This window comes from Pantherophis guttatus, chromosome 2, assembly GCF_059756535.1.
Source record: "Pantherophis guttatus breed Tessera chromosome 2, ASM5975653v1, whole genome shotgun sequence".
Lineage (NCBI taxonomy): Eukaryota > Metazoa > Chordata > Lepidosauria > Squamata > Colubridae > Pantherophis > Pantherophis guttatus.
In genome coordinates, this window is record NC_142064.1 from 27,199,225 (window position 1) to 27,224,168 (window position 24,944).

At 37.4% G+C, this 24,944-nt stretch overlaps 1 protein-coding gene across 1 annotated transcript in view; it reads left to right on the plus strand.

Annotated features, from left to right (window-relative positions):
- The window catches only part of ITGA2 (integrin subunit alpha 2), a 77,064-nt gene that overhangs the window by 47,046 nt on the left and 5,074 nt on the right, over positions 1-24,944 (plus strand). The window contains exons 14-28 of the mRNA XM_034440857.3: positions 166-369; positions 787-923; positions 2,970-3,109; positions 4,249-4,400; positions 6,583-6,693; positions 8,493-8,572; positions 9,306-9,453; positions 10,464-10,556; positions 12,221-12,297; positions 12,847-12,930; positions 14,247-14,349; positions 14,711-14,821; positions 16,531-16,635; positions 17,664-17,777; positions 20,401-20,490. Of these exons, the coding sequence (XP_034296748.2) occupies positions 166-369; positions 787-923; positions 2,970-3,109; positions 4,249-4,400; positions 6,583-6,693; positions 8,493-8,572; positions 9,306-9,453; positions 10,464-10,556; positions 12,221-12,297; positions 12,847-12,930; positions 14,247-14,349; positions 14,711-14,821; positions 16,531-16,635; positions 17,664-17,777; positions 20,401-20,490 (1,749 nt within the window). The remainder of the gene's footprint in view (positions 1-165; positions 370-786; positions 924-2,969; positions 3,110-4,248; positions 4,401-6,582; positions 6,694-8,492; positions 8,573-9,305; positions 9,454-10,463; positions 10,557-12,220; positions 12,298-12,846; positions 12,931-14,246; positions 14,350-14,710; positions 14,822-16,530; positions 16,636-17,663; positions 17,778-20,400; positions 20,491-24,944) is intronic.

The following is a 24,944-nucleotide window of genomic DNA, read 5'->3' on the forward strand; positions in this document are numbered from 1 at the left end:
CCATACCACAATACCAGGTTTTCCCACAAGTTTTTTCCAATGCTCCTTATATTTATTTTTAAAAAAATCTATTTGAGTATCAGAATCTTAAGTTAATAAATTAATAGAACACTAACATAAATTTCCTTGTGTTTCACTTCCATTCATTTTGATCTTTTATCAAAGGGAATTTTGGACAAACGAGAAGTACTGGAAGGTCCTGAAGGACTGGAAAATGCTCAGTATGGATCTGCTATCACTGCTGTTTCTGATATTGATTTGGATGGCTTTAATGATGTGGTAGTTGGAGCACCATTAGAAAACGAGAATACTGGTGCTATATACGTTTACAATGGCAAACAAAAGACGTTGCACGCTAAGTATTCCCAGGTAAGGAGTATGATGCTCTATTGTGCAGAATAGTTTTGATTTAGGATATGTTATTTTTTTGTTCTTTGCCTAAACACTTTTTTCCAAATTTGCAGAAATTTTATTTTGTTATATATATTGACATTGGCAGGTAAGTACCGTAGTTAATATTTCAGCTGGCTTCATTTTTATCATTCCAGTGTGTTCGCTGATGAATTGCCAATCATGGAATTTCTCATATGGATGGCCTTATAGTCTAAGATCAATTGAAAGGCAATAATTTCATTTATATTGTGTTTAAAAGCCAGATGGGTTTTTTTTTAAACTATGTACTTTTGTATACTTTTTCAATGCCATCTGATATTGCTACTTTGATTGTGACATTGCTTAATATCTGTTCAGTTTGTCAACATTCCTGTTTTGCTTTTAACCCTTCAGAAAATTTCTGGATCGAACCCTGCATTTGCTCAGAAACTCCAGTATTTTGGAAGATCAATAGATGGCCATATTGATTTAAATGATGATGGAATTACTGATGTATCTGTGGGTGCCAATGGAAATGTAATTCAGCTCTGGTGAGTAGAAGATTTTTAAGGAAATAAAGAACACCTTAAAGGAAGAACCTCCTCACTTGAGTTAGCTTTCCTCCAGACTGTATTCTGATTGACACACTGCATATAAAATGAATTTATCCATTCATACAGCTAGACTCAGATTTAATTTGGATCATCAGAAGATTTGGTCCACCACAATGGTCAGATGTTATCCTTCAAATATGTATTTCATCACAATCCAATTGGCATTTAGAAAAAGATCCAGAAAAGATGTATTAGCATAGTTAAAATGTAATCAATAGCATTTTGAACATTCAACCATAAATCTCTTTTATTTCCTGCTTTTGCTTCTCATAACAAGATTCAGTAATCAATGCTACAGATCTGAATCTTTTATCCAACAGCTGGACTGGCCACTTTGAGTGAGACAATACAGGGCTTGAGCAAATGTAAAGTGCAAAGAAATATGTCTGCAAGTTAGTGATAGCAGTACGATCAAAAGTTGTTCTTAAAACCAGGCTTAAACCATTAAAAGAAAAAACATTGGGGTTTTGAACAATATAGTATAAGGAGCAAAAAGGATAAGTTAAGGCAGTGTCTAATTTACTCAAGACTCATTTGATAGCTTTAACTTAGAGAGCCTGTTTGGCATAGTGGTTAAAACACGGGTGTCAAACTCGTGGCATCACATTGCTGTCACGTGACATATTGTGACTTTTTTCCCTTCACAGAGCTGGGGTGGGTGTGGCCTGTGTGTGACGCATCCAGCCTGCAGGCTGCCATTTTGACACCCCTGAGTTAAAGCATCAAGCTAGAAACTGTGAAACTATAAATTCAAATCCAGCCTTGGACATGAAACCATCTGAGCGGGCTTGAGCCAATTGCTTTTTTGTCAGCCCTAGGAAGTTGCCAATGGCAAACCACTTCTGCAGGGACTTCTGCGCAGTCTCTGAAAATTGGACATGATTGAATGGAAGAAAAAAAATTAACATACCTTCTCAAGAAAGATTAGCACTTAGCACTTAGTGCTGCTTTACAGCCCTCTCTAAGTGGTTTACAGAGTCAGCATATTGCCCCCAACGATCTGGGTCCTCATTTTACTAACCTCCGAAGGATGGAAGGCTGAATCAACCTTGAGCCTAGTGAGATTTGAACTGCCAAATTGCAGGCAGTCAGCAAAAGTAGCCTGCAGTACTGCACTTTAACTACTGCGCCACTGTGGCTCAGATTAGATACAATTGTGGTTGTGTTTCAGTTTCAGAGGCAAAAGAATTTTCAGAGGAGATAGGAATAGACTCATAAACCTTTCTATATACCAAATCTTTATAAACATATCCCACATATTCTGGGATCATGTGGCAAATGTAGAGGAAAACATGCTACAGCAGGCCCTCAAGGCACCTTTTGGCTTTTCAGTTTGAAGTGCTGCATGTCCCTGATACATTTTTTTTTTAAATTTGATTTATATGCCGCCCTTCTCCAGAGACTCAGGGCAGCTTACAATGCGCTAAGCAATAGCCTTCATCCTTTTGTATATTTATACAAAGTCAGCTTATTGCCCCCACAACTGGGGCCTCAATTTACCTACCTTAGAAAGGATGGAAGGCTGAGTCAACCTTGAGCCTGGCGAGATTTGTACCTGCAGTAATTGCAGGCAGCTGGTCTTAATAACAGGGTGCTTTAGACCACTGTACTACCAAGGTTCTTGGACAGGAAGTTGATATTTACAGTTAGCGAAATATTTAGTTTTTGCTGTCCTCCAACATGCATTAGCGCATGTATGAAAGCCTTTTAATTTTTGCCATTCTATTAGAATTAGATTCTTTTAGGGTCTATTCAAGATACATTTAAAAGAATTGTTGTGTTTAGTGTATACATAATTAATCATGAATTTTGAAATCAGATACTCAGGGAAGTTTATTCCCTAATAATAGGATTGCAGCTATTTTTTGTTTAAAATTAATTCTGTAAATTCTAGATATAAAGTCGGAACACCTCTCCCTCCCCCCTCCCCCTTTTTTTTTATGACTTCTCAGTCTCACAGAACTCTGCCTGCCTCTCTTTCAGGTCACAGAGTATAGCCAATGTGACTGTACATGTTTTATCTACTCCTACGAAGATTAGTCTGCAGTACAAGAACACAGAAATAGATTTAAATGTATGTTTTGGTGTAACTTTTAGACCTATCCATACAGGTGATAAAGTGGGTGAGTATTTCCCTTAGTTAATTTCCTTTCATTAGAGACATTTGCAATTGTCAGCTAAGTAACATTCTATCTCTGTCATACACACAAACTAATCTGGATGCAATGCAAAATTCATAATAAATGTGTAACTTTTATTTTAATGTAAATGGCTTTATTGCTGCAAATTCTACCAAAAATATAATAATCACACTGGTTAACTGCTACTGTCATAAGTATATTATTTTAATTGCTATTATTTCTGAATATACAGTACTTAACGTGTTTCTCCGAAAATAAGACCCTGTCTTATATTTTTTTTGAACCCTGAAATAAGCGCTTGGCCTTATTGTCATGTGCTCAAAAGCCCAATTGGGCTTATTATCAGGGAATGTCTTATTTTGGGGAAAACAGATAGTAATAACAGCAATTAAATAATAGCAATTAAAATAATAGTTTTTGAATATTTTAGTTGTCAAATCCAGAGGTGAAATCCGGCCGGATCTATCCGGCTCGCATGAACTGGTAGCATCGGCGGCAGGAGGCTCTGTCTGCCCGCCGGGACGTCATTATGTCCCGTTTTTGACCCTCTGCACATGCGCAGAAGGTTCTGTGCATGCACAGAACAGGTGCATGCACTCATGAACCAGTAGCAAAGGTAAATGCATTTCACCACTGGTCAAATCTCAATAATAACAATGTCATTATGGAATGATGAATATTTCCCCATTATTTTATCTTCTTGTTTTCAAACTAGACTGCACATGAAAATAAATTTGAAACATTTCAAGTGTTTCACAGTATTTTGCCCATAACAATTTCATTATTTTGCCACTGTGTTAGTTCATGGCGATATTCCCAAAGCAGCGCCATCCAATTGTGCACTGGTGTTGTGACATATAGGATTTGTAATCCAATACATTTAGTGCTACCTGGATAGTCCAGGTTAGAGGACTTTTTTAATAAAATACCATGTTAATTCTTGTTGCTATCATGACTGAGAATCTCTCTCTCTTTTTTTTTTTTTACATTCATAAATGTAAAAATTTTTGCATAGAAATATATATGAAAGTGAATAGAGGGCTTTACCCTCAGTTAAACAATAGGTTGGTTTGCACCTTGAGGCTGTATCTTGACACTTATATCATTTTTTTCACCTTTAGATATTAGGTACAATCTAACATTGGATGCGGATCTCTTATCTTCACGCATTACCTCTAGAGGATTATTTAAAGAAAACAATGAGAGGTCTCTGCAGGGTAGCATCGTAGTCCACTCTCTGAAGACGTGTGTGAATCACATTTTTAATGTGCAGGTAAAAACTAGCCCAGAATTACCCAAACGAAGTATCAGAACTAGGCAGCTACTTTTGGACTCTTGTCCTTAACTCAGTTTCCTGAGTTGAATAGGCTGTCAAAACATTTCCTATAATGTGATGCCATTAGAAGATGAAGGTCAGACATTTTAGCCCATTTTTCACTCAGGTTTGGATTTGGGCAACAGCGTAAAGATGGCAGTGAGTGTCAGGGTTCCAAGTAATACCCCCAACGAAAGAAAACTCCAAGGCTTGAATTTCCTCAAAGTTACATTTTGTTACAGATGTCATATTGGCACATCTGGGAAAACGCAAATCTGAAAGCTTCCAGGTGTTCCCCACCCAAAGGAAAGTTCAAGTCCCTGCCCAACACCACAAGTCCATCACATGGACCAATCAAAGCACTGTCACAAACTGGAGATGCCTCCTAGTTCCAGCCATCCAGGTGCAGGCCAAAATGTCCTTGAACCTCTGAGAAAGGAATGTTATTATGACTATATATCACCCTGCTCCATACAATCCCCCCTCCCAATTTCCCACAGTAGTAAATGTGGCAGGTCTGAAGGCCCAATACAAAAGATGGCTTCCAGGCCTGACAGGAGAGAGCATTTTGCCTCATGGGGGGCTTGCACTCCAATCCCATCCTTAAATTCTCCCCAGTATACAATGGGCTGTTTTGCCACTAAATTACAGCACAATGATCTTGGGGTGTTCTGCAGATCACAGATGAGGTGCTGAGAAGCATATGTAGCCCATTGGCCATAATTTCATTCACCAATATTTTACATGTGTAAAAATGAATTTAGGTTATTTCAAATTAAAGACACAGTATTAAGTGTTTGATCAGATTTGTTCTTTCTGAAGTGGTGGAGTAAAATCTGCAGATATGCAGAATGGACATTTTTGTTCAGAAAAGTAGAAATTAGCTTTCATATAATGTATTAGCATTACATGATATATGTTTAGTCATTTGTAAAATCTTGTGATTAGTATTAATAATAAAAGCAGAGGTACAGTAGTGGCCAAAATTGTGGAAACATTTGGGGAAAAGTGTATTTTTGAGGTTTGATGGCTAATAACACCACCCTTTTTTGGAGTTTCAAAATAATCATATTCCACTGCTGGAATGGCCTGGGAATAGCCCAGAAATTAACCCAATTGAAAATCTCTGGAGCCGACCAAAGAAACTTGTTAGTCAGAAGCGACTCAGCAATAAAACCCAGTTAATAGAAGCAATCATTCAATCTTGGTTTCACATAATAACAGCTGCAGAACTAAAAGACTTGATTCATTCCATAGGAAGACGTTGCAAGGCCGTAATTCATGCTAAAGGTTACCCAACTATTAATTGACATGGTGATAATTTTTGTACATCTTGTTTTTTCTATGTGTTTCACTTTTCTTCTTTATACTGTAACTGCTATTCTAATAGCAAATCCTTCATAAAAGTTATTGCATTACATTCTTGATTAAATTATCTTTCCATTGATATATATAATTTTATGGTACTACTAAAAAAAAAAGTGGTGTTATTAGCTAGTTTTAGAAAATACACTTTTCCCAAAAGGTTTCCACAATTTTGGCCACTACTGTAAATGAAACAAGAATACATTAACATAATAATAAACTCAGCTATCCATGAAATTCTCATCAGAGTAAATGTGCTTTCACCTGGGGCTTAAAAGTAAAGGTGGCCAGAAGCATTTGGGAAAACGGTGAACGGTGTTATCACTGGGATGTGTGAAAACACCACCAGCAAAGGGTGTCCAGTTGCCAACAGCCTGAAATCTGAAGGTGATATTACCTCTATAAGAGCACAATGCCAATTTCAACTAGGCCAGGTTCATATGAGAGCAAATATTGCTTTGAGCCTCCCTCTTGCACTCTGGCACTGAGCTAACCTGTTAGGGGAGCAATTTCATCTTATTGGCTAGCTTGGCAGTTTTCCTTCCCAAAGTATTGGAGATCAATTGAATATATGCAAGCGAAGAAAGAGTTGCATCTTTAAAAAGAACTTTCTTTGTAAACTTGTCCCATTGAAATGTTCAGAAGTGCCTTTGCCAAGCAATATTTTAATGTTAATCGGCCATTAGTTACATAAACTTAAAATAAGAAAGATCAAGCAAGCAAATCAAAGGTTTGTATGGATATTTATGCTTTGTGTATGTATTTACGTTTATAGGCCCCTTCCGATGCTATTGACTCCCTTAACGTGCTCATTGATATTGGGCTCAAGAACCCCAACTCAAGCCCTGTTCTTGATAAAACATCTCCTACCCGTCTTGTTTACAGCGTAAGTAAATTAATATGCTTTCTTTTTATGTGTTTTTAATAAAGTTGCTACCTGGACAGGATGAATATTTCCATGGTTTCAGAAAACTAAGTGTGGTCGTAATATTACAATGTTATTGGTTTAATGATGTGGTCTGCCTCAGTATCATCTCCATAATTAGAACAAACAAAAATCAAATGTGTTGATAGTGGTAGTACTAATAATGTTGATTATTCAGATGATTTATATTCCACCTTTTATACAGAAGTTACCCATGCATCTTCCTCTAAGCCTTGTAGCAAATATTTGCCTCCAAAGAGGGGTGAAAACTACAAACTTGAGATTCTTCCAGACCCACATAAAAATGCTGAGCCAAAAAATATACATAGCTACCAATGTCCCTACAACTAGCCTCTAAATTCTGGTAGGGGGCATAGAGTAACTAGTTACTGAAGACTCTACTTGCATTTATCAGTAATTTAATTTAATTTCCAGATCAAACTAAAGGCCCATGTAATGCAACTTTTCCCACAATACCCAATAAGATATTCATGGGGAAAAAAACAGTAAGTGGGGCATAATACTACTACAGGCAGTCCTCAGCTTATGATCCCAATTGGGACCAGAACCTGTGCCGTTAAGTGAGGCAGTTGTTAAATGAGTCTCACCTGATTTATGACCTTGTTTCTTATGGTTAATAAGTGATCTTGGTGTTATACAAAACGGGGGGGGGGGGAAACCCTTTTCCATTAATTAATTGATGTAAGAACATTTTGAAGTGGCATAATGTGTTTAATAAAGGGAATAGTGCAAGGCTTTAAAATGCAACACATAAAATAAGATGTGGAAAGAATATTTGTAACATACCATATTTTTCAGAGTATAAGACGCACCAGAGTATAAAATGCACCTTAGTTTTTTGGGAGGAAAATAAGAAAAAAGCTGATTGGTGGGTGGATTGACCTCTCAGAATATCCCCAATCAGCTGTTCCCAGAGACGAATTTTAGCAACAGGTTCCTTGGTTGTGAGCTCTGTGCCTTGCTTTTTTTTTTTTGCCTCTGAAACTTCAGAAACTCTGTTTCAGAAAAAACTTTCTTTCCTACCTCAGAGCCTCTGAAGCTCTGTTTGGGGGCTTCTTTTCTGAAGCTTCCTTTCTGATGCTTTTTTCAGCCTCAGAAACCTCTGTTTGAGAAGCTGGGTGGGGCTACATTTGGAGTATAAGACACACCCAGATTTTTACTTTTTTGTGGGGGGGAAAGGTGTGTCTTATACTCCGAAAAATATGGTAATATTAATCCAGAGAATACTTGGATGAAGAGAGAAGGTTTGAAGAGCTCCTGAAACATGGGTGATGCATATTCTGTAGAGTGAATAAAGAGTTTTCAAAGCATCCTCTTGCATTACTGTGTCTGCAAGTTATGACTTAGTCGACAAAATCTATTTATCAAGGTCTGGTTCTGTCTTCTCTGTTGTGTATCATGTTCCCTCTTCTCATTTTATTAGTACAAAAAAAAATCCAAGATCTTTCCCCCGGGAAGTTGCTCCAGTTTCAGATCTTCATCATTGTTCTTTTTTCTATACCTAGATATTCTGTAAGCAGATTCCTTTTCCATAGAATTTTCCTATTTGTGCAGAAGTTGAATTTTGGAGATGCATTAGTTATTTGCTTAATCCAGATTTATACCCAGAAATATACTTCTTCGAATCATAAAAAACCAAACCAGCAGTTTAAATGCTGTAATAAGAGAGATGTAAACATAGATCCTTTACTTTGAACAAAGAAGATGAAAAGCTTTGGATTGCTTTTATATTTTTCTAGATACCATTTGTCAAAGATTGCGGTGAAGATGAAGTTTGCAAGACAGATCTCATTCTGGAAGTTGAACAGAAAAATATTGGGTAAGAAATGCTTGTGTTGCTATCTCTTAATTCTGTTCCATAATAGAAAATGGCCTGTCTGGTTTGAAAATAAACGAAGTAGATGTTTAGAAAGGAGAAGAATTAAGCTTTAAAAGAAGCATGAGATAACTATAATCCGTAGTATTTTCTAGATGAGAATAAGTCTCCATTTCTGGAGGGATCAATGAACATATTTGTCATTTGTAGATGTTAAAGCAAACTGATACATGGAGCACACCTAGGAGTGAAATCCAGCAGGTTCTGACATGTTCTTGAGAACCGGTAGCAGAAATTTTGAGTACGGAGAATCAGCAAATGCCACCTGTAGCTGGTCCCAGAGTGGGGTGGGAACTGAGATTTTGTAATATCCTTCCCCCAGGAGTCAGGAGGGAATGGGGATTTTGCAGTATCCTTCCCCTGGAGTGGGGTGGGAATGGAGATTTTGCAATAGCCTTCCCCAGGAGTTGGGAGGGAATGGGGATTTTGCAGTATCCTTCCCCTGCCACACCCACCAAGCCACACCCATAGAACTGGTAGTAAAAAAAATTGAATTTCACCACTGAGCACACCTACTTTACAACATGGTAGCTTTTTAAAATTAAGTTGAAATTTAAAATAAACTTTAAGAAGTAAAATAGGATGAAGGAAGTAAAGAGCAGCAGCAGGGAAAATGTCTGCAGAAATAGAACCTCTGAGGAACCCAGGATTCATTTTCATTTTTTTCCTTCTCCAGGAACAACAAACAGTATTTTCTTGTCACCAGTAAAAACAAAAGACTGACATTTGGTGTGAAGTTGAAAAACATGAATGAAAATTCATACAACACTAGAATTCAAGTGGATTTTTCTGAAAACTTGTTTTTTGCTTCATCTGTTTCAGCGGTATCTATAATCTCTATTCTTACTGCTCTGCTCAGTGCAAATAACACCAATTATTGTGTTAAAGAATAATATCTTTTTTGGGATGTGTGCTGGCATACTGTGTGTAAATAGGGAACAAATTCCACACTCGGTAACAGTGATGATGTTACCTAGTTGAGAAGTGAAATGTCTGCAAGCAAAAAACCAGTCTCGGGGAACGCCAAGGATTTCATAATTATATTTTATCTCCTTTTCTTATAAGTTAGTGAATTGGAAAAAAATGTTCATTTGAGCTATTCCTGGATGTTAATCTGAACTTAAAATATGTTTATCCTTTTTTGCCTTGGCAACAAAGTTTGCATGCCCCAATCAATATCATCATTCTTACTCTACACTTTCTAAAAGAGGAAGACTGCTTAGTATGTCTATAGGTGAAAAAAACTGCAGTCCTATCAAATTTAAACCTTGGCATGTTTTTTCTGAAATCAGCACTATTGAATTAGCTATATTTGTCCATAGCATTGAGAGTTGTGATTCAGTACCAAGATAAAGTCAAAACTAAATCTGCTAACCCTACATTCAGGAAATAGAAAAATAAACTGACTCTGTAGTTTTGGGAGATGGGCATGCTCGATATATGAATAGCTTAACTTCCTAGTTCATATTTGGAACGTTGTTATTGAATGCTAATAGATTGTTGGGCGCAATATGCTGACTCTGTAAACAGCTTAGAGAGGGAGCTGAAAGCACTGTGAAGCACTATATAAGTCTAAGTGCTATTGCCATTATTATTATATGACACAGTTGCACATGTGAGAATTAACTCTCATCACTTACCTTGTTCCTCTATTGAGGAATCTCTGTTGGCTCTCATTTCTTCCACAAACAAAAGAAACCTCCTATTAGCAGAAGACCAATTTCTTAATCTCATCTATTATCTACATCGTTATCCCTCAAAATATCATATGAAAGTTTCATTGCACAATAAACATAAATTTCATTCTAATAAAATATCTGCTTTTTATTGTTAGGTGGATGAAAGCGAAGTTTTATGTCAGATGGCAGTTGTCCATCATCTTGTTGTCTGCCAAATCAGCTATCCTGTTTTTAAAGCAAGGCAAGAGGTATCTAAATAAGACATGCTACAGGGGTTCAAAATATCAGATCAAAATATTTTAAATATGCAAAATAAAAACAAAAGCATTATGTTCAGCAATGCAAAATACGTAGGCTAAAAAAAATTGAATTCTCAAGAACTATTCGTCAAACAAGGAAGGGAAAGTGGGGAATGGGGAATTGTGGGTTAAATTGTTTGTAATCCATATTTTTACCATGTTATAGTTTTAATTGATCTATTAAATTAGCATTCGCAGATACAGATTGGGTGCATTGGTCTCTTGGAAGACAAGCATTAATTCGCGAAGACATGGCCTTTCAGAAGATTGATATTCCCATGTGAAAAGCATCAATAGCAGAAAGGTGTAGGCAGGTGTCCCGTCTCTCACAGCTCAAGTAAAACTGGTGATAGTAGGCAGTGCTCCGCAATAGGACTGCGAGGGGAAGGATGCTTACTCTTGACCATGTCATCACCAGCTTTATCATTCATTGGTCATATAGCTAGATTTATTTGAAGGCAAGGCATCACTTTAGCAGCAAAACGATTTTAGGCTGCCTTTTCAGTGGGTTAAGGATGAGACAGAGGCAACCTGATATGGCTATATCTCTTAAAAATGGTTATCAAGGGTACTTTTATGCTGCTATAAGCAGAACATGACAATGAATTCTTAGCAATCAGGCTGATGTTAATATAGAATAGAGGTATATTGTATTTGCAGCTCAATTCTGAATTGGTGCTTTGGAGTATCCAGAGCAGCTGTGTAATCTTGGGAAAATATGCAGTTGCTTTAATTAGTTCCAAACATGCTATATTCATGTCCCTAGCGGTTAAGAGGCTGGTCTTGTTGACCAGTAAGTTGGCAGTTCAAGACCAAGTACCACATGACAAGTTGAGCTCCCATTCTTGCCCCAGCTCATGCCAAACTAGCAGTTTAAAAGCGAACTGGAAATGCGAGTAGATAAACAGGTACTGCTTCAGTGGGAAGGTAACAGCGTTCCGTACATCTTGGGGTTCGGTAATGCTGGCCATCTAAAGGGACGCAGCTCAGTGGCTAAGACGCTGAGCTTGTCAATCGAAAGGTCAGCAGTTTAGCGGTTCGAATCCCTAGCGCCACGTAATGGGGTAAGCTCCCGTTACTTGTCCCAGCTTCTGCAAACCTAGCAGTTCAAAAGCACGTAAAAAACGCAAGTAGAAAAATAGGGACCATCTTTGATCGGAAGGTACTGTAACAGCGTTCCATGCGCCTTTGGCGTATAGTCATGCTGGCCACATGACCATGGAGATGTCTTCGGACAGCGCTAGCTCTTCAGCTTTGAAACGGAGATGAGCACCGCCCCCTAGAATTGGGAACGACTAACACATATAGCAAAGGTAAATAGCATTTACCTTTAATGCTAGCCATATGACCACAGAAGCATCTTCGGACAACACTGACTCCCTCAACTAGGAAATGAAGATTAGATTATCCAGTCTAGAGTTGGACACGACTGCACAGGGAAACTTTTGCCTTTTTTATGCTTATCAAATATTTGTTTAAAATAAAATTGGAAGTGCTATACAGTAACACCCTTTTATGGAATATCTAATCTTATTCTTTAAAGCAAATTGGGTTACTAGTGATAATGACTTTCCCGATTTTAATGTTATTTTCCATCTTTATTTTCTTCGTAGGTATCCTTTGATATTAATTTTGACTTCAGTTTGAAAAAACTTCGGAATGTGGCAGTATTACATTTTCAAGCCTTGAGGTACACTGTAAATTTCCTGCTACATTTCAAAACAATATTTGCAGCCAAACCCATACTTCCTTAGTCTGAAATGCTGTGTTCTTCAAGATATCCGTTTTCACAAACAAAGAAGTTATTAATCAAATAATAGTAACTTTATAATAATGTTAATACAATCCAGAAATTTTCAAAAAGCTAATTAATTGCTAGGCCATCTTTAAAAGCTCATGTAAGAGTTCAAGTCAGAAGTTTTACTTATTCCAAAAAGAACTTGTTTTATTATAACTTGCTATCGGAAGGTACACAACAGAACATACCCACCAGAGCTGGAGGAAAACTATTCCTTAGACTGGAAGAGTTTACGGTAAATAGTATAAAAGCCATCCAGATACATTGCACCCACTATATCTCACATGTACAGATAAATTTTTAATTTGTGACTTCCTTCCTTCCTTGTGACTGAACTGTTCTTAGTCAAATTTCCTTTGAGCCTCCTGATAGAACTTATAAATTTAGAGATTATAACTTTGTAAATGTTTTCAAATATATTTTATTTTTTTTACTGAACAGTGCAAGTAATGAAGAAGATTATACAAACAATCAGGTGAACCTAACACTTCCACTTCGTTATGATGCAGAACTTCACTTAATGAGGTAATTCTAAATTGGCCTTCTGCTAATTCTATTGGTGTTAATAGACCCTAGTCTGTGATGTATTATGTTCTGTGCTAGCTGTGAAGTCCACACAGCTTAAAGTTGCCATGGTTGAGATACATTGTCCTAGAGATTTTGTTGTAGTGGTTAAGGCATCAGGATAAAAAACAGATCATGAGTTCTAGTCAGGGGTGAAATGCTCCCGGTTTGGACCGGATCTCCTGATCTGGTAGCGATGGCGGCGGGTGGTTCGGAGAACCGGTAGCAAAAATCCCTACAGCCCCCCCCCCCCGCCATGCCCAGCTGAGCTGCAGGATCATCAGAGACTGTTTATTTAAATTAAATTTTTTAAAAAATGCTTTTAAAAGCCTCTGACGATCCCAGCTGAGTTGCCTGATCGTCAGAGGCTTTTAAAAGCATTTTTTTCTGCAACCTCTTCGGCCGAAAGAGATTGTAGAAAAAATGCTTTTAAAAGTTAAAAAAAAAAAAAAGTTGGCCACGTCCACCCAGTCACATTATCCCCCACCAAGCCAGGCCCACAGAACCGGTAATAACAAATTTTTCATTTCACCACTGGTTCTAGTCCCATCTTAGGTAAAAAGCCAGCTACGTTACCTTGGGCCAGTAACTTTCTTTCATTCCTAAGAAGGAATCAATAGCCAACCACTTCAAAAATCTTGCCAAAAAAACTGGAAGGACTTGTCCAGGCAGTCCCCAAGAATCGAGCACAATCGGGGGAAAAAAAAATAGATTCTAATCCTAGATGAATTTATGGGGCATAACATTGTGGCTCATCCTCCAAAGCAAAAAATACCCAGTATGCAGTGGAGGGATTCAGCCAGTTTGCACCACTTTGGGAGAACCAGTTGTTAACTTTCTGAGCAGTTTGGTGAACTGGTTGTTGGAAAAAATCATTAGGGCAGAGAACCGTTTGTTAAATTATTTGAATCCCACCACTGCCTGTGTTTGTAAAGACACAGATGTTTTTCTAGCATTCAAAGGATCCAGGAAAAAGATGAATAGGGATGCAGAGAAGGGGGAAGAACAATTTCAGATAAGCTGCCGGAACAGACAACGTCTGTCAGCTGTTGACATTCTCACAGAGACACAAGTTATTTCAAACCTTCTTTGTAAATGTCGAGACATTCACAATAACACAGGCATAGCTGTTGCTATAACACTACTTTTTAAAAGTAAACAAAAATATACCTGGATTAAAACAATATCTTCCACATCTATTTCCAAATTTAAGAGTTTCTTAATATTTTAAGGAAAACTTTTATCCTAAATACCTATTCTGATTTATTTCTCCCCAGGTTTACCAGTATGGACTTCTATGAAGTGTATTCTAATCATAGTGTTTACACCGTGGTGAATAATTTTGATGAGATTGGACCTGCATTTAATTTTTCAGTTAAGGTCAGTAAACATTTTCAAGTATCTTTTAAATATATAAAGACAATCATCTGTTCACAAATCATGGTAAACTAAAACACGCCTTGCTTTCAGTTTAGCGTGGTGATGAAACTTACCTCTGTGGTTTAAAGATAAAAATCATATGAAATTAGCTACCACAGGAAGCTTCGGTTCTCCAAACCGCTTTGCTTCTAGATAGGGTGCCCTACAATCTAAATAACTCCAAAGTATACATCTATTTCATGGTTGTAAATGTGCCAGCCTGTCTTCCTTTCTAGCATTAATTAAGAGAAAATGATACTTACAATGTAGGCCATTTACTATTGGAATTAAGCCCGGTATTAATCCCTCTCTTGCTTTCCAGGTCACAAGAGGAAGTAATCCAATCAATATGGCAACTTTAAAAATTCATATCCCTAATCAAACTAAGGAAAATAACCCTTTGATGTATGTGACTGCAGTGCAAACCAGTCAGGTGAAACAATGGTTTATTTTAAGTATAAAACAGTAACGAAGATGATGCAAAGCTAAATGTCTATGGAGGTCATAACTGTCCCAAAGGTGCTTTTTCAAAAGGCAACTGGACTTTCTTGTTTTTCTTTGAAGATGTTTCTCTTCTTATCCAAGAAGCTTCTTTAGCTCTGACTGGATGCTGGGGAATGGAAGGATTTATATTCCTTGCAGACAGCTGGTCATTTGTATTCTTTTAGACAGTCATTGAGGTCAGCTGTCTGCAAGGAATATAAATCCTTCCATTCCCCACCGTTCAGTCAGAGCTGAAGAAGCTTCTTGGATGAGAAGCAAAACGTCTTCAAAGAAAAATAAGGAGGTCCAGTTGCTTCTTGAAAAGGCACCTTTGGGATACAAAGCTACCATGTTTCCCCGAAAATAAGACCCTGTCTTATATTTTTTTCAACCTCGAAATAAGCGCTAGTCCTTATTTTCGGGGAGGCCTTATTATTTTGGGCGCATGGAGCAAGATGGGGCTCCTCTTGCCGTCTTACCTGATTTCCAGCTCTGTCTCCCTAACCAGAGGAAATGGTGGGGACCGGGTGCACATGCATTTAAATATTTTGGGGAGGTCTTATTTTCGGGAAAACACGGTAACTAATACAAAAACTTCACTGATAATGATGAGACAAATTTAAGCCTGTCAAAAGCTGTCAAAAGATTCATACCTGATTAATGTTGCAATCTTATATATACTCAGTAGGGCAGGGGTCTCCAACCTTGGCAACTTTAAGACCTGTGGATTTCAACTCCCAGAATTCCTCAGCCAGCGCTGCTGGCTGAGGAATTCTGGGAATTGAAGTCCACAGGTCTTAAAGTTGCCAAGGTTGGAGACCCCTGCAGTAGGGCATAAAATGTATAAGATTGCACTGTATGAGAGTTCTTATAATGGATTGTTCCTTCTCTCCTGCTTTTGTGAGCATCTACAGATGCTCTTGAATCAATATTAGTATGAATGACAAAAGTAGTTTTAGGATCCAAAGTGGGTCGGTCAATGGGAACAGAGGTTTAGCCTTGTGAGATTTTGGATGGAATTCTTCTGGTCCGAAAGCTCAGAAGACTAAACCTCTGGTCCTAGTGACCAGCCCAGATTGGATCCTGCAGCATTAGGATGCTAATATATTCACTATTATTCATGAGAAAAGTAGTTTTTTAACACTATGGTGGGCAGTTCAGTTCTTCTTCAAATAAATTTCAGAATAAATGTACTAATCTTTTATCTTCAGATCCTGGATTCTAATTTGGTGCTTAACTGGACCATGTTGACTTTATATATAAAATTGCATTGATTTTGCAGTTGTGCACTTGCTGTAATCTGAAACCAAATGCAAAAGTATACTTGTAGAGCCAAAAACATTTTAAAAAGGGGAGCAAGGGAATAACGATGCAGAATAGCCCCTCATTTTAAAGAACAAAATCAGAATCTATAGGAAAGTTTGGCTATAATAAACTCTAGTCCTGCTTCTTGAAGTTGTAGAAATCTTCTCTGTTCTGGAGTGCTTGTTCTTCTCATCTTTTTTCGGAATACCAAAATGTATTATATCCCCAGTGTTTGTCTAACTTGTGCTATATTTATTACATATACTAAGGCTATTCCACTGAGCAATACAATGGACATTAAAGTACCAACTGCATATTTCATGTGTATTTTATATTATTACATTCTCTTTATAGGGCAGCGACATCAACTGCCACGGACTCATCAATCCACATAAAATTGGGTCACAAAGCTATGCTGCATCATTTCAGAAAGAAAACTTCAAAGATTTGAAAGAATTGGTGAGTTAAAGGCATAGCTCCAATATCAAGACCTAATGTCAGATCTGGAAGCCATTCTTTCTACTTTTGTGCCCTCGGGCTTCAGGCCTACCACAAATTCTACTGTGGGAAAATGGGAAGGGGGGATTGTATAGAGTGAAAAAGATATGTAGTCAAAATAGAATTCTTTTAGAAAGTCAAGGCCAATGTGCCCTGCAGCTGTGTTGAGAAGAATGAGGAGGTATCTTCTGTTCCGAAGGGTACCTGATTGGTTTGTGTGATGGACAGTGGATGAGGGGCGAGGACTTGAACTTTCTCTTGGGTGAGGAAAACTTGGAAGCTCTCAGATTCGGGTTTTCCCAGATATGCCAATATGATATCTCTAATAAAAATTAGGTTTGAGGATACTCAAGCCTCGGAGTTTGATTTTGTTGGGGGTGTTACTTGGAACCCTGACACCTAAATTCTTATGAATTGCTCCGGAATAGTGATGGACAATCACAATTGACAAAATAGAAGTTCTTCCCTTGTTATGGTTCCCAGCTAAGTCTTCCCTGTATGAGCAGGCTCTAATGGGACTTGCTACAATTGTCCAATGGTCTACTTCAACAGGAAGGTGGATTACCTGAATTTCAGGGTCTTGGGATTTAAGCCATAAAATGGGAAAAACCTGATGGCGGCAGTCTAAATGCAGCTACACGCATAAGAAAAAGAAGGCTCTAAATCAATGTTTCTCAACCTTGGAAGCTTGAAGATGGGTAGACTTCAACTCCCAGAATCCCCCAGCCAACGCTGCTGGCTAGGGCATTCTGGGAGTTGAAGTCCACCCATCTTCAAGCTACCAAGGTTGAGAAACACTGCTCTAAATGGAAGCTGAGATCGGGTGAAGAGAAATGTGAAGTACATTGCTGAGCACATTGTAAGCCGCCCTGAGTCTCCGGAGAAGGGCGGCATATAAATCAAATTAAAAAAAAAAAAAGTACATTATTTTTATATCATCATATTTTAAGATAATAAACAACAATTTTTGATGTTTTCTTATCTGAAAGAACTGCAAGAACGTTCGATGTAATACGATCACGTGCATGTTAAAAGATATATCCCTGAAACCTGAAAATTATGTTAATATTTCGACTAGAATCTGGAATGGGACATTTGCAACTGTAAGTAATGTATGAGTTTTATTCTATTACCAGCCTCTGGATATTTAAGAAATTGGGGGCGGGGGGGAGGAGCCCCACTCTTTCCTTTTATTTTACAAAATATAGGAAAGGTGCATTATAAGCTATTGAAATAAAATGCAAGACATACCAACTTTATAGGGAAAATGCAGAGCTGCAATTTCACTGTGTATTTTTTCGTTTTCCTAAGTAAATATGAAACTTAAAAAACTGAAAGTACAAAAAAAGGGGGCAATTAACTTTTCTTCCTACTTCTTTTTTTTACTATAATCCCTATAGTAAAATTTTTATAAAGGGAAAAAAACAATTCTATTGATACCAAATTCATCTTAAAAAAACGAACATGTCTACGTGAGGGTGAGTTCAGAGGTGAGTAGATAAGAGGATTTGAACCTCCCAGGCTTATCTGTGGCAGTTGCAACCCTATTTGATTACTTGTAGAAAAGCATCGGTGTGTTACATTTACAGATAGATTTATTTGGCTTGTGCAATCCTTCCAAAGAAATGCTTAAGTACACCAGGGAGTGGCTATGGAGCATTTCATTAGGAATGATTAAAGCAGCCATGCTCTTCTCTGGCACATGGGCTGCTTCAGAATCCTCTCCTAGCCACCTTTGCACGGGGGTGCATGATGCCACATCCCTTAAAAGAACTGCCTCTGCAGATGCTCATATTCAAAAAATAGCTAAAGCAGTTTCCGGGCAGCTGAATCAGTCTGGAAAAAGACACAGCTGCTTTAATTGTTCAAAAGTAATTTCCCAACAAACTCTCAAACATTCCAAAGGACACCTTTCAAAAGATTTGCACAATCTTAATACTGAAGAAGTATGGCACTTAGTCACACATGAAGCAGGATGGGACCCTAGAATGTAGCCTTGGTTTCCTGGGTTTTATTACAGACTAAAGGTTGCTTTCACTTTGTAAAGGAACCTGCCAACAGGCACTCTAGGAATACAAAGTTAACAATTTAGAGATAAGGATTCTGGCCCAGCTCCCAAGTAGATATTTATTTAGATGTAATAAAATAATTGCAATTCATTTCAAACTGGCCAGATTACAATGAAACAGCGGCCCTACAAGCTCGATCTTTGTCCAGTTGCTGAAGTTCTTTCTTTCATAGCTTTTAAAAGTTTTAAAAGGTAAAGGTTCCTTTCGCACATATGTGCTAGTTGTTCCCGACTCTAGGGGGTGGTGCTCATCTCCGTTTCAAAGCCGAAGAGCCAGTGCTGTCCGAAGACATCTCTGTGGTCATGTGGCCGGCATGACTAAACGCCAAAGGCGCACGGAACGCTGTTACCTTCCCACCAAAGGTGGTCCCTATTTTTCTACTTGCCTTTTTTACGTGCTTTCGAACTGCTAGGTTGGCAGCAGCTGGGACAAGTAACGGGAGCTCACCCCGTTATGCGGCACTAGGGATTCGAACTGCTGACCTTTCAATCGACAAGCTCAGCATCTTAGCCACTGAGCCATTGCGTCCCTTTTAACCACCCTAAGCGCACTCTATTTCCCTTTCTACTATATATCGCAGTGAGGCAAAGAAAAAAGTTAACAGTTTTTCCTTAAGCTTACTGAGACACAATTTTGGGGTTGGTGGTTATAAAACAAGAAGGACGAGAATTTTAAATGCAACTGTATGCATACCTGTTCAAACATATTGAAATTAATGGTGTTGCAGTTTTAAATACATGAAGAATATGATAAAGAACATGAATGAGCTTCCTATTGATTTAGTCCTGTGCACATTTATTCAGCAGGAATTTAATTGGGAGGATGCTGAAAATTTCATCTTAACACAAAAAGTTAGATCAACAATCTTTCATTAAAACTATGGAAGATAGTTGTGAGCAGAAGATGTTCTAAATGACAAACTGTTTTAAATGCACTTGAAACCTTAAATCAGGGGTGTCCAACCTTGGCAACTTTAAGACTTTTGGACTTCTTTCTACTCCAGTGGTGGGTTTCAAAATGTTTTACTACCAGTTCTGTGGGTGTGGCATAGTTTGGTGGGCATGGCAGGGGAAGGATACTGCAAAATCCCCATTTCCTCCCGATCAGCTGGGACTTGGGAGACAGAGAATAGATGGGGCGGGGCCAGCCAGAATTTTTACTATCGGTTCTCCTAACTACTCAAAATTTCCGCTACCGGTTCTCCAGAACTGGTCAGAACCTGCCTGGGGAATTCTGGGGGTTGAAGTCCACAAGTCTTTTTTTAAAAATATTTTTATTAATAATACAAAATTAAAACAATATTGGACATAGATATGACATCACTGGTTCCAAACATCTTCCGTCACTTTACAGTAATTTAGTACTCATATAAACATATAGTTTTTAAGCTTTGTTCACTATTTAAGCATAATATGATATGATATTAATACTTTCCCCCTTATTTCTGTATATTTATTTATCTCTTAAACATACATTTATCTATAATATCTATATTTTTGTTCTAAAACTATACATTACACTATACAAGTCCACAAGTCTTAAAGTTGTCTAGGTTGGACACCCCTGCCTTAAATACTTTAAATATTTGATGAAATGTAATTTTTTTTTTAAAAAAATTGTAAAGTACCCTATATAAAAATATATTTTTCTGTTGCAGTCAGCCTTCCAGAAAATAGAATTATCTGCAAGCGCCGAAATTGACACCCAAGATTCCGAGTTGTTTATAACAGGAGAGAGCACTTTATCTGTGAGTGTGGCTTTATGTTTCTAGGGTTACTCTAAATTTCTTTTTGAAGTTTTAATGCTAAAAGGCTGCAGCCAAGAATCATCCGGTTAGACAACTTAATCCCAGGCTACCCTTAGGTGAAACTAATTTGTGCTGGAACAGAAAGGGTTTCATTGAACTGCTTTTCTGTGTTGTATGAATCTGTCCTTTTAACCCTATACTTTGCAATCCATGGTTTTGAAATTGCTCAGATTATTTTCTTTCTTTTTATAGTAATTTTATTAAAAGTTACAATTAAAAAGATAAAACCTAATGCAAACTAAAAGAATAAAAAAGGAAGTCCTTAAAAAGGTATTTAAAGAAAACAGAAAGAAAATTAGGAAAAAAAATGAATATAGTAAAGAAAAAGAAAATAAATATTTAAGAAATAGCAATAGCACTTAGACTTATATACCGCTTCACAGTGCTTTACAGCCCTCTCTAAGCAGTTTACAGAGTCAGCCTATTGCCCCCAACAATCTGGGTCCTCAAGGACTGGCCAAAAGTCTTTTGTATAGCACAGTTGTAACTTCAAATGTTTGCTGAAAAATGGTCACTAAGTGAGGACTGTGTATGGTTGTGTCCATGCAATCATATAAACTCAAAGGAGATATTCCCTAAACTTTTCCTGTTATCTTGCTGTTTGATATAAATTAGAAAAGGACACCTGGTGGATTCATTTATTACAGTGAAAACATTACCTAATTTGCTATCTGATTTGTCCATCATTCCTTCATAGGATTCAACAAAGAAGCTATATTTTTTTTTCATTTTGGCTAGTTTCTATAAACTATTTACTGTCTTTTAAGTCAAGGTTTCCCTAAATGGCTTATGATAACTTGTAATGAAATCACAATGTGACATTTAAATTAAACTAAAAACAATGCGATATAGACACATAAACAACAATAAGCAGAAAATTAACTTAAAATACCCAGTTGAGCATTAGGGTTGAATACATATTACGTTAAATCTCCAGGAAGAATAAAAAAACCATAAGCAAATTCTAAAATAGGAGATTACTACACCTTACACCCTTTAGGAAAATACCACCTTTGCTTTTGGGACAGATCTGGCACAACAGGGAACTATAGGTGGAAAAAAAGGGGGAAAAAATCATTTTCAACTTCCTATTTACCGTTAAAAGTCATTGTATGGAAGAGCAGAAGAAAATAACTGAAAAAAATAATCTTGTTTTAAAAACAAAGCTGTTTCACTGTTCCAAGTACCTTTGCTGACAAACAAAATTCACTTTATTTAATGAAATTTATTCCTATATCTTGTTTGGGAATCTGAGCCTGTATCTTTCCATAAAATATATTAACTGCTGCCCTCCTGTGGACATTAGTGATGTTACATGTGACAGGTCATATAAAATATCCAATACGGTAGGTTTTTGCTACAGTGTATTTCCTTCATATTTCTCTATTAAGATTATTATTAATTGTCGCAGATAATGTACAGGAAGCCCTCTTTCACATAACACTGGAATGGATCCAGTGAGAAATAGCTAGCTTAATTGGTGCATTAATTCAGATTTCCTAATGGTAGATATTCACAGGACACTCATGGGAAATATCTGATTGATTTTGCTTTTGACTTGGCATTGTAGTTATTTTAATAGTCTGCTCCACAGTGAGATGTTTTTGGACTTTTCTTTAAAGCTTAGTCTTTCCATTAAACTATCTACAGTTTTCTTACTTGCTTTGGGGGACAGGATTCTTTTCAAGACGTCTCCTAATCCTAACAGGATTAAAATTTCCACCAATACATGAAACTGTTGTTCCAAGGATTTCTTCCCTCCCCCCCAAATTTTATTGATTTTTTATTAATTACATCTCTTAGTTCTTAATAAATGTCATGTTGTCTCGGAATTTAATTTGCTTAATAATTCTGATTACATTCTTAATCTCCACCCCTTTTTTCCAACCACAATAAAATAGATCCGTGTTGGATAGTATTCTGTGTCTTCTTTCTGCTTAATTGTCAATGTCAATCTATCCATCTCTGCACTGTCTAGTATTTTTTTAATTATCACTTCATCTTGTGGTGTTTCTTCATTTTTCCAATATTGTGTGAATATAATCCTCGCTACTGTTACAACATGTCATATTAAATACATACTTTTCTTATCTATTTTTTCTGATATTATACCTAATAAAAACAGTTCAGTTTTAAAATTAACATGATTCCCTATGTTTTTCCAAGGATCGCTATCACCAGTAGGATTTGTACTCAGACCCAGTTTCTTTGGGACAGTAATTTAAAGCAGGGATTTCTGGGAATTGAAGTCCATAAGTCTTAAAGTTGCCAAGTTGGACATCCTTGATTTAAAGCAGACTTTAAATTAAGAACATAAACTATTCTGATTTGCAGAATAGTTGGGGTTGGGATTGCACCTGGTGCCTCCTTTCAAAGCTCTTTTTGAAGTTTCCTCAAGGAGGAAAAAAAATACTCCTTGAATATTGTGGCTTCGCTCACTTCAATGTTAAGATGTTATAAATTTGATGGAAGCATATTGATATACAGTAGATAGATGTACTACTGATGGAACTGTTCTCCATCTGACTAGGAAAAAATGTGCTCTGGGACATGGGGCATTGATTTCATCCTGGTAAGGAACTGGGCCATGGAGGTTAGCATTTCTCTGAACAAAAGAAGCTGCCTCATACTTGCTAGAACCAACAAAAGACTCAAGGAAGGCACTTGAGTGTGGCACTCTTGATGCACACCATTCCTGTTATCAGGTGTCAACTCTGAAGCGAACCTGGCTGAAGCCATCTTGTGCTACCTCATAGTTGCCACAAACTCTGAGAGGGGGAAGGGAGGGGGAATAGATAGGCTGGCTAAATAGTCAAAACAAAATATTTTCTTGTGGGAACCAAGATCATCCCAACTGGTGCCAGTTGAAGGAGGAGAGGAGTGACCAAGCAGCCTACCAGCTACTTTCATCGGACAATGTAACCGGTGACATCTGGGGAGGGAAATATTTGCTCTTTTAATTAGGAGAAAAGCCACGGGAACTTTTAGAGTTGGTTTTCACTAGCTGTGCCGATTTGATGCCTCCAATAAACATATTCTTTGAGGAATCTACCTGCCTCAGAGTTCTGCTTTTAGTGAATCCGTTACTCAGAATGCTGACATCAGGACTTTCAGCCATGCTTCCTCAGTTGACAAAGTCTTCTCAACTGGGAGCCCAATTCTACCCATCACCAAATTTCTATTCACTTGCTTTTGCTTCATTCAGTGATCAGTTTTCAGCTTTGTGTTCTTGTGTATCAGCAGTAGCAGCAATGCTTAAGGAAAAAAATCCATAATTGCTGTCGTAAATAGCTTGGTTTACGATCCACTTTCTGACAAAAATGACATTGACTATGTTTATAAGCTCCTTGCTTTGTCATTGATTTTTATTTTCATCTGAAATTAATTTCTGTGAACATCTTCTAGGGCCTTTCTTCCCTTGTGGTGAATTGTTTCTTGTTCTCTACCATTTGCTCTCCTGTTGAAGGTTGTGACCTTTTTTTTTCTTTTAAGCTTTCCTTATGCCTGTTTTCCCTGTTATTCTGGAAGTCTTTTGATGAGTTGGGGCGTTATAAATGCTTTTTGTCTTTGCCTTTTGCAGTTGGTAGCTTACTGGCAGATCTGACTGTTATTTCATCCAAACTTTCTTCTTTGACTTGACACTGGTCTGTTAGGTTGTATTTCTCTTTCTATAATGGTCTTTTCAAAATAGATCATTATAGTTGCAGTTGGCCCTGCTCAGAAGACTGCAGCATGTAGTGTGATCTCATGAAAACAGTTCTGCAAAAGAAAGCCATAGGAATACATACTATCCTAGAGAGCATTTCTGAAGCCAGTGTTGTTTTTAAACATGTATTTATAATCAGCTTCAATTATAGCAATAACACTTAGACTTATATACTGCTTTCCAGTTCTTTGCAGCCCTCTCTAAGCAGTTTACAGAATCCGCATATTGGCCCCAATAATCTGGGTCCTCATTTTACCGACCATGGAAGGCTGAGTCAACCTTGAGCCTGGTGAGATTTGAACTGCCAAATTGCAGGCAGCCAGCAGAAGTAGCCTGCATTCTAACCACTGCACCACCATGTCTCATTTATGGAAAATTCTAGGTTTTGGAGAAGAAAGGAAATGAAAGAGGAGGACAAATTCTATTTCACAATGCCATACTTACTTCCTTAGTTCAGCTATTTTGTCTTTTTGGAAGAATGACTATCTGAAAAATTGAACTGAAAGAGAGGGAATCCTACCGTTCTGAAATTCCTAACTCTAGAATGAAAATGTATCTGAACATTGAAACAAGAAATGAGTGGATTTGCTCATTCTTATACAGTTTAATATGACCACAGTAATTAATGTGCTATTAGCTAATATTTAAAGTTTATTTAATAAATATTTAATTAAATATTTAATACGTG